Genomic DNA, 10,921 nt, shown 5'->3' with positions numbered 1-10,921 from the left:
CTCCTCCCATCTTTGTATTCACCACCCCCGCACACACAAAATACATTATTTTCAGAGTTCAGATGGATTAGGAAAACACTCACAAATTCTGTGGCAATAGTAAGTTCTAAGCAACAGCGGGTTTTTGATAAGACACTTTGACCGTTTCCCATGCTTCAATTTTTCAAAAGTCAGAGTTCATTCCGTAGCTTGTCATACAGTTAGAGAATTATGAGAGCCTCCCCGGATTCACAGTGTATTTTTTCTTTCTTTTTAAAGTGTCTTTCTTAATAGATCCAAGCATTAATAAATGTTACCCATTACTTAATAATATCTAAATTTCAAATTCTAGTCCCCACTTTACAAGTAGATAAATGGACACAAAGAGAAGTGATTTGCCTGTGGTCAGTCAGGAATAAAATCTAATAAAAATCTAAATCTCTTAGCTCCTAATTTACTGGTTTATACACTAAATTACCCTGCCTCTTCAAGCCCTCTGGGAACATAATCCTGGAATGCTGCATAAGCAAAATGGGGCCAAAATTGCACTCTCACCAGAGAAATTAATTGGATAATTAATCAAGTGTGGAAATAACATTAGAATATTCTGTACAACTGATCAAGGACTTTCAAATAATTCTATTATAAAAAACATCCCTTCAGGCAAAATAAATAAGATTGAAATTCAGCATGACAGATTTACAAGTTTAAACTAGCTTAAATTAAGGACTACAATTTTAGCTATAAAGCAAATATCGTGTTTCCCTGAGGAGCTTAAGACAACTGAATTAAAGGTGTTCAATTATCTTAGCAGTGCGATTTTTAAAGAGAAACCAACCTTAATAAGTCTCATTAAAAGGAGCATCTCTGAAGTGGTAAGGCAAATGTAACAAAATGCTATTTGTGGATTCCAGGTGGTAGATGGCCATGTTACAATTCTTGCAACAATTCTGCATGTTTAGAAAATTTCATAATAAAGTGCTGGGGGAAAAAAGCAAAATAAAAGTAACATTTATTTCTTATCACCGAAAACTCACATGACAAATAACCTGCCAAAAAGTGGTGCACCTCAACCAGTATTTTCACTAAATGTTCATTGTTGATATTTGAGTGTGTGCTGTGTGCCAGGCACTGTGCTAAGTCTGGGGTTTCAGCTATGGACGGAACCTTGCCCCTGCCGCTCAGTTGATGTTCCCCTCAGGGCCACTGATAGCGTCTCTTCCTTGGAATACAGAAATCCATCTGCCCTTCTTCCCACTGGCGTTCTATTTAGCTTTTATCCTGAAATCTATCTGGGAGAAAGCTGGGATAAATGCAATTCATCAGCAGAGACAGGGAAGCTCTATCAAGAGGAGGTTCTCCCTATGAGAGACCGCATCTTAGCGAAGCAACTGGGCATCTCCTTGCAGGTATTTGCCTTTGACTAAAAGTGAGGGCTGTGATTGAACATCATGATCTGCAGAGATGCATCTGATTTGATTTCATCAGATCACCTTTTTGGCTACTAGGAATTTGGAAGTGCCAACTCCATTCTAGACTCTACAATAGCGACTGTGAAACTAACTACAGCTTATCATATATATGCACCCGGGAATTTTTAAAAAATGTATTTCAAAGGAAAAACACAAATGACTATTGTCCCTTTTTCATTTCCTCAAGGCACTGCACTGCTTAGGTTCTATGGAACTAGGCATCACAAAAACACCTGATGGTATTTCTCATAAAACAGTGAGTAGAATTTAACTGAGGCAAAACAAGAACAGCAGTAACTGAATTAAGGAAAGCTATTTCAAAGCCTTAAGTTAGAAAAACCTCTCTAATAATTAAAAATGTTTTCTGGTCACCAGAGACTTGAGGATTCCCTGGATAAAGGAATGACAGGCAACTGCTCCTTTTTGGTGAGAATGTACTCTAACTGCATGCATAATTCATAAACATGCTCTTAGTTTACCTAAGACTTATGGTATAAAAACAGCAATGGGGGACAATTTTATAATTTTATACCTGCCACAAAAACTAAATGCTAGAGATCATTCAACATCTCTGTTAGTCCGTCTTTAGGGGGAAAACCCCTCAATTTTCATCCTATTTCACTTTTTTCTATTCTATTTTTATTCCCCCCAATAAAAGTTTAATCATTTTGTAGTACAGCCAGAAACTGTCATTGCTGCAACCGCTAACAGACAGTAAAAAACTACCAAACTACCACAACATCCTGACTTTGTTTTCCAATAACAAAGGGTATGACCTGCAGCAAGTTTCATCCAACACTGGGTTGGACACCTCTGGGAAAAGAAAAAAACAATTTATTTTTAATTTAACAATGTCTAAAAGCAATGTCCAAAGATAAATGTTAAAAGGTTAATAAAACATAAATACACAGCTCAAATACTTGTTAGCCAACTGGGTGAAACCAGCATGTTGCAGAGTGAGGCAGGAGGTTTGAAAAATGAACGGAAGAGAGCCACTTTCCAGCTAAGAGTGTATTCTGAGTTGAAGTCACCAAAAGTTTATATATGGAGAGTTTGACCATTACTTTTACTCTATATTCACAATGAACGACCAGTATAAAATAAGTGGCAGGTTTATTACAAAATGCCAAATGTTGGGGGTTAAAAAAAATTGTTCAAATTAAAAGGAGACCCTAAATTGATACTAAATTGAAGTATTATGTCAGCAAAAAAAATAAAGCAATTTTTCTACTGGCAAAATCCTCTTGTAGATATTGCCAACTTTCTGCTGGTTAGTACTTCATTTCTTAAAACAGAATTTTATGGTTGGCATGGACCTTAGAAATAGCTAATTCAACTCCTTCAGCGAAACCTGAAGCTAAAAGTTGAAGTGAGGCAAAAAACTGTTTTTGTTTGGATTAAGGCTCCCAAGTTAGTAGAAAAAAATAACATAACCAAAGCAGGAAATGGCTCGCCTCAGTACCTAATGCACAGCCATGCTTTTAATAGAAATTTGACCAGGAAGCTTTTAAATGCTATTTCCTTCTCTGTGAGGGTTGAATGTTTTGTGGCAACATTTTTTTCTCCGAGAAAAGGACATGTTTACTGTAAAAAAATATAAAACATGTAAGAAAGCACAAAGAAGAAAATAAGTCATCAAAAAGAGTTTAGTATATTTCCTCCAGGCTTTTTTGTTTCTATACAAGAGTAACTGCCATTTATTTTTCACATGGAACTGGACAGCAATTTATTTCTGGAAAACCATCACAGGAACAGCAGCGGTGCCGGGCTCCTCACCTAGAGGGCCGTGCCGCAGTGATCCTCGGGAGCTGGCTGCAGAGCTCAGGGGCCACGGAGCACAAACTGTCAGCAAGCCAACTGTGAGCTAGCGACGGGCAGCTGCCGCTGATGGTGGCAGTGGGAACAGGGTCCCTGTATGACCTTTTCTTTCCCCCACTTTACAGAATAAACCCACCAGAGCAGGAGCCTGGATGTGGGGTGGGTAAGGAGAGTAGACAGAAAAGTAAAGGGAAAGGTCAGAGTGGCACTTGCTGGGTCTGCCCGGAACCGAGACCATTCCTTTGCACGGTCTCTTGGCTTCCTCTTGAAATGAAGGCTGATCTTGAACACCGGCCAGGGGCTCTGATTTGGCCTCTCTGGAGTTGCAGGACTACCTCAGACAACTTTAAACAATCTTGTGTAAACAGCATGGTGTAGGGGTCCTCTCAGATTCTTCATAAGAGCCTGTACTAGTTGCGGGACTCCCTGAGAACTACATTTCACCATAATCTTTAGTATCTAAGGCTTTTAACAAGTATCTAGTGGCACAAAACCCATCCCTCCCTGTTAGGAACAACTGACCACTTCAATACATTCCACGTGATCCTCCTCAGGTATGAACTGTGGGACTAAAGCCACCCGCTCCAGCCAAGTCCTGATATAATCACTATGACTTCCAACCTTGGTTTGGTGACCTCTCAGGTACACCAATGATCTCCCAAGTATTAAGAAATTCTGCATTTAGGACAGCAATTTTCTTCCATTAATTGAACTAAACCAGAAAGTGTTCAAAAGAGCTGAAAATTTCTGGCTCAAATAGCTTTTCTCACCACCAATGAGCTGCCCTATTGGTTGACTAGTTGAGCCATTTAAAATTTTTGTTGGTGATTATGTGTGTGCATCTCCTTGTCCTACAACCATTAGGCAACAGAGAACATAGGTAGGGCTGTGGAATTCACTCTGCCTGGAATAGACAAAAGGGATTTATAGCATAACACCCAGCAGCTGGTTTCCATATGGTTCTCAGAGTTCTAAACTCTGGACAAGATGCTACTTTGTAGCCTCAAGTAAATAAGCAAGGTACAATGAAACAAGAATTATTCAACAAACAACATATCCACACTTAGTAAGCTTATATTTAGGGTTTAAACTAGTCCCTGAATATCCTTAAAAACACCCTGCAGGCGGAAAAAACAGGGTTAATGAGAACTTAAACTTTCCAAGGATTATGGTTCAAATCCTCTGAAATCTACAGGAGTTCAAATAAAATGAGAACTCAAGAATAATAATTATTCTCGCTGGCACCAGCGTGAGGCGGTAGTGATTCTCAAGCTTAATATATTGCATCTAACACTATAAGAATACGTGGAAATTTTATGGAACGTCCATTATTATTAAAAGGTTTGAGCTTTACTACTCCTAACCTGGGTTTGACAATAAACCCCCCTGGAGCAAGAGCCCATGAAAATAAAACAGAGAGATATCCTACTAGACAAACAACTGCTGCCATAGGCCACAGGCACTTTGAGTGTAACCATTTTTAAAAGGCAGGGAACACGTACATTCCCGAGAAAACTGCTTCAGATATTTTTTTTTTTTTTTTTTTTTTTTGCGATAACGCGGGCCTCTCACTGTTGTGGCCTCTCCCGTTGCGGAGCACAGGCTCCGGACGCGCAGGCTCAGCGGCCATGGCTCACGGGCCTAGCTGCTCTGTGGCATGTGGGATCTTTCCGGACTGGGGCACGAACCCGTGTCCCCTGCATCGGCAGGTGGACTCTCAACCACTGCGCCACCAGGGAAGCCCTGCTTCAGATATTTTTAACAGGAAAGTGGCAAGTGACCTCTCTAACCACATTCACTGGTGGGTATACCTTCCCCATTGCTTTTTTTGTTTGTATGTTATTGAAAACAGGGCAAGTTTTCTCCAAATGTTTTTTCTGTTGTTTTGTTTCTTAAACAAATGAGGGGATGCTATATCCCCAAGTCAGTACTTCGTGGTTGAAAACCCTCCCTCCGAAGACTGCCCATGTCAAAGCGGGTGGAGACCTCACAGCGTACTAATAACGTGTCGTCCTTGATGAAGGTTCTTTGTCTTAGGGCTTCCAGATGCATAAAGGTCACATAGCCAAACCCTTTGGGGTTCCGTGGGATTGTGGGTCTCTGGAAGGCAAGCAGCTCTGGTTTGGCGTCCATTATCTCTTCATGGTTTTGCCTTACAGGTGCTTCAGACTGATCAAGGATGGTAAGGCGTATCGTACCCTGGAAGGGCCAAGGGAGGTGGCTGTCATACTCTCCTTGCATCGTGTGGACAAAGAGGGATATGTAGTTGGCACAGCGCTGTGCAGTCGGTAGCTGCAGGTGCAGGCGCATGCATAGTTTGTAGCCGGGTTTGCCTGTGTAGAATCCGGGGCTGTGAATGACAACAGGTTTCTCCTCTTCTTGAGATTTCAAGTGCATCCCAAAATTGCCAATCTTCCAGATGTAAATTCCATTGCACTGCTGTGCTTCTATTTCAGCAACTTTGTCCTCAAGGGTTCGAATAGTTCGTTTTAGCTCACTTACATACGCGCTCTGAGTTTCCATTTTTGCAGTCAGCTCCCGGATTTGATGGTCTTGTCTTACAAGGCGACCCTCTAACTGTTGAATGGTTTCTTGGAAATTCTGGACCTCTGAGTGACACCCAGAGGAAATCCGGGGCAGAGAGGCAGAATCACATGGCAGCATGCCACGCTGAGGTGTGGGAGCTATCGCAAGGCTTAAAGTCTGAACAGCCTGGGCCATCATTCTCATGTGCGACTGGGTATCCTCTTGCAGGTGGCGTGCCAAGTGATTCCTCTGCATCTGAAAATCATGCACAGGCCTTAGGTTAGGAACAGAGACGTGAGCACCAGGAAAGGGACCTAGCCAAGCCAAATAAAAGGTTTTTAAGCCATGTCATCACTTCCCTCAATCCCCTACAATCTTCTTTGATTTCATCAGATTCTCGATCCAGTAAGATGATCTTGCCTCCTAATTCCCTGAAAAACCGAGAGGCTATCTGCTGAATAATCGTTCAGGGACTCAGAAAAAAACCTCCCTCCTACCTGTAAAAGTATCAGGATCTATACTCATCCTTCTTTTCTGATTCAGAGCTGACTCTCCTCTTGTCCTAGATTAATGCTTCACCTGGGCTCTAACTGGCACCTGCCCCTTTTCAACACCTCAGAGATTCTGCTTAGCTATCCCCTTTCTCCTTTATTTTCAAACATTCTCTCCTCTTAACCCTTCCCCTCAGAACAGAATTAGTAAAGTCTTTCCTGTTTAAAAAAAGGGGCAAACCTCTCTATTGATCTTGTATCTCCCTCTAGCTAGTATCATTTTCTCCCTTCTCCTTTTATAACCAAGAGGAGTCCACCTGCACTGCCTGCCCCCAATCCCTCACTTATTTTTACAAATCTGTTGCAAAGTGGAATCTTCCCTGTCTTCATACTCTTCTAAGATCATCAAGAATAGCCTGTTATATGAAAAAAAAATCATATAACAATTTTTATTGTAAGGGTAATTCATGCATATTACAGAAAAATAGGAAGTGTAGATGATCAAAAAGAAAATAACTTACCTATTATCTCACCTAACTACCATTAACATTTTGATACATTTCCTTTAAGTCTTTGTCTCTAAGCACACAAACAATACAGAATTTTCTCACAAAGTGTAACCATACTATACACTATTTGCTCATTTTATTTTTTTAATTATTAAACACATACTTACTGTAAAAAAGTCAGATAAAAAGGCACAGTGGAAAAGCCGAAGTGTAATCGCACTCTCCAGAAAGATCAACTTATCATAAACAATGCTCCCTCTCCGACATTTGACACAACTGATCGCTAAGTCTTGAAACTAATTTTGGAGATCATAACAATAACTTCTCCTTGCCTGTTTCATCAACGTCTGAGACTGTTCATTCATGGCTCCTTTCCTGTTCTACTTCTCTTTCCTGTACACTCTATATGATCCCAATCACACCTCCCATTATCATCACCAACTATTTCTCAAAATTAATACTCTGAGTCCCAATTTCTTGGAGCTTAAGACCACATAAACAATGTGTGTTGGCCATCTCCAATCCACTGGTATCCTCCACTACACTATATAACTTAATTTTCTTGATCTATATTCAAGAATTAAAAGGGAAAAAAAAAACCTTACCTTTTCATGGCAACCAAAAGTACTGAATGTGCATGGAACTGGGGCTGTAGGACAGTCTAGATCATAATGATTAGGCATCTGAAAACCAAAACAAAGGTTGAAAAATATTTTACCCTGCATATCATAGTCTAGTTTGACAAGATCATACTTGAAATGAAGAGTTACACTTCATCTAAACAAAATCATATACTGTCAGTGGCTGACTTTGTTACAATGGCTGAGTGAATAGTTGCAACAGAAACCAGTTAGCCCACAAAGATTAAAATGATATTTACGGACATCCTCCAGCTGGATTTTAGCTTGGACAAACCACTCTCCCTGCCCCACTGTTGGTCCACCACTGGAAAGAATAATTAGGAACAATAAGATGTCACTGAAATATCTGTAGCTGATGAGATGATCAGATTGGCATTTGAAAAAGCCTGATTCAGTGTAAAATGATTGTGAGAGGATCAGCTTGGTACCTGGGAGAACAGCTCTGTGACTGGTAGGGTCTTGGTTCTCGGGTGGGTGTCAGGCCTGTGTCTCTGAGGTGGCAGAGCCAAGTTCAGGACACTGGTCCACCAGAGACCTCCTGGCTCCATGTCACATCAAATGGCGAAAGCTCTCCCAGGGATCTCCATCTCAATGCTAAGACCCAGCTCCACTCAATGACCAGCAAGCTACAGTGCTGGACACCCCATGCCAAACAACTAGCAAGACAGGAACACAACCCCACCCATTAGCAGAGAGGCTGCCTAAAATCATAATAAGGTCACAGGCACCCCAAAACACACCCCCAGATGCGGTCCTGCCCACCAGAAAGACAAGATCTAGCCTCATCCACCAGAACACAGGCACCAGTTCCCTCCACCAGGAAGCCTACACAACCCACTGAACCAAGTTTAGCCACTGGGGACAGACACCAAAAACAACAGGAACTACAAACCTGCAGCCTTCAAAAAGGAGACCCCAAACACAGTTAGTTAAGCAAAATGAGAAGACAGAGAAACACACAGCAGATGAAGGAGCAAGGTAAAAACCCACCAGACCAAACAAATGAAGAGGAAACAGGCAGTCTACCTGAAAAAGAATTCAGAGTAATGATAATAAAGATGATCCAAAATCTTGGAAATAGAATGGAGAAAATACAAGAAACGGTTAACAAAGACCTAGAAGAACTAAAGAGCAAACAAACAATGATAAACAACACAATAAATGAAATTAAAAATTCTCTAGAAGGAATCAATAGCAGAATAATTGAGGCAGAAGAATGGATAAGTGACCTGGAAGACAAAATAGTGGAAATAACTACTGCAGATCAGAATAAAGAAAAAAGAATGAAAAGAATTGAGGACGGTCTTAGAGACCTCTGGGACAATATTACACATACCAACATTCGAATTACAGGGGTCCCAGAAGTAGAGAAAGAGACAGGGACTGAGAAGATATTTGAAGAGATTATAATTGAAAACTTTCCTAATATGGGAAAGGAAACAGTTAATCAAGTCCAGGAAGAGCAGAGAGTCCCATACAGGACAAATCCAAGGAGGAACACGCCAAGACACATATTCATCAAACTATCAAAAATTAAATACAAAGAAAAAATATTAAAAGCAGCAAGGGAAAAACAACAAATAACATACAAGGGAATCCCCATAAGGTTAACAGCTGATCTTTCAGCAGAAACACTGCAAGCCAGAAGGAAGTGGCAGGACATATTTGAAGTGCTGAAAGGGAAAAACCTACAAACAAGATTACTCTACCCAGCAAGGATCTCATTCAGATTCGACAGAAATATTAAAACCTTTACAGACTAGCAAAAGCTAAGAGAATTCAGCCCCACCAAACCAGCTTTACAACAAATGTTAAAGGAACTTCTCTAGGCAGGAAACACAAGAGAAGGAAAAGACCTACAATAACAAACCCAAAACAATTAAGAAAATGGTAATAGGACCATACATATCGATAACTACCTTAAATGTAAATGGACTTAATACTCCAACCAAAAGACGAAGACTGGCTGAATGGATACAAAAAGAAGACCCGTATATATGCTGTCTACAAGAGACCCACTTCAGACCTAGGGACACATACAGACTGAAAGTGAGGGGAGGGAAAAAGATATTCCATGCAAATGGAAATCAAAAGAAAGCTGGAGCAGCAATTCTCGTATCAGACAAAATAGACTTTAAAATAAAGACTGTTACGAGAGACAAAGAAGGACACTACATAAGGATCAAGGTATCAATCCAAGAAGAAGATATAACAACTGTAAATATTTATGCACCCAACACAGGAGCACCTCAATACATAAGGCAAATGCTAAGAGCCATTAAAGAGGAAACTGGCAGTAACACAATCATAGAAGGGGACTTTAACACCCCACTTTCACCAATGGACAGATCATCCAAAATGAAAATAAATAAGGAAACACAAGCTTTAAATGACACATTAAACAAGATGGACTTAATTGCTATTTATAGGACATTCCATTCAAAGACAACAGAATACACTTTCTTCTCAAGTGCTCATGGAACATTCTCCAGGATAGATCATTATCTTGGATCACAAATCAAGCCTTGGTAAATTTAAGAAAATTGAAATCATATCAAGTATCTTTTCGGACCACAGCACTAAAAGACTAGATATCAATTACAGGAAAAAAATCTGTAAAAAATACAAACACATGGAGGCTAAACAATACACTACTTAATAACCAACCAATCACTAAAGAAATCAAAGAGGAAATCAAAAAATACCTAGAATCAAACAACAATGAAAACACGATGACCCAAAACCTATGGGATGAAGCAAAAGCAATTCTGAGAGGGAAGTTTATAACAATACAATCCTTCCTCAAGAAACATCTCAAATAAACAACCTAACCTTACATCTAAAGCAATTAGAGAAAGAAGAACAAAAAAACCCCAAAGTCAGCAGAAGGAAAGAAATCATAAAGATCAGACCAGAAATAAATGAAAAAGAAATGAAGGAAACAATAGCAAAGATCAATAAAACTAAAAGCTGGTTCTTTGAGAAAATAAACGAAATTGATAAACCATTAGCCAGACTCATCAAGAAAAAAAGGGAGAAGACTCAAATCAATAGAATTAGAAATGAAAAAGAAGTAACAGCTGACACTGTAGAAATACAAAGGATCATGAGAGATTACTACAAGCAACTATATGCCAATAAAATGGACAACCTGGAAGAAATGGACAAATTCTTAGAAAAGCACAACCTTCCGAGACTGAACCACGAAGAAATAGAAATTATAAACAGACCAATCACAAGCACTGAAATTGAGACTGTGATTAAAACTCTTCCAACAAACAAAAGCCCAGGACCAGATGGCTTCACAGGTAAATTCTATCAATTTAGAGAAGAGCTAACACCTATCCTTCTCAAACTCTTCCAAAATATAGCAGAGGGAGGAACACTCCCAAACTCATTCTATGAGGCCACCATCACCCTGATACCAAAACCAGACAAAGATGTCACAAAGAAAGAAAACTACAGGCCAATATCACTGAGGAACA

General features: G+C 39.9%; 1 protein-coding gene across 4 annotated transcripts in view; it reads right to left on the bottom strand.

Moving 5' to 3' along the window:
• Positions 1 to 974: 974 nt before the first annotated feature.
• TRAF6 (TNF receptor associated factor 6) overlaps positions 975 to 10,921 on the bottom strand; it is a 28,841-nt gene continuing 18,894 nt past the window's right edge. For all 4 annotated transcript variants that reach the window (XM_067749368.1, XM_067749366.1, XM_067749367.1 and 1 more), the window contains 2 exons: positions 7,401 to 7,478; positions 975 to 6,050 (listed from right to left, as the gene is read on the bottom strand). In XM_067749368.1, coding sequence (XP_067605469.1) covers positions 5,181 to 6,050; positions 7,401 to 7,478 — 948 coding nt within the window. In that variant the 3' untranslated portion in view covers positions 975 to 5,180. The remainder of the gene's footprint in view (positions 6,051 to 7,400; positions 7,479 to 10,921) is intronic.

Source organism: Pseudorca crassidens, chromosome 9 (assembly GCF_039906515.1).
Source record: "Pseudorca crassidens isolate mPseCra1 chromosome 9, mPseCra1.hap1, whole genome shotgun sequence".
Taxonomy (NCBI): Eukaryota; Metazoa; Chordata; class Mammalia; order Artiodactyla; family Delphinidae; genus Pseudorca; species Pseudorca crassidens.
This window is presented reverse-complemented; position numbering and strand designations above follow the sequence as displayed.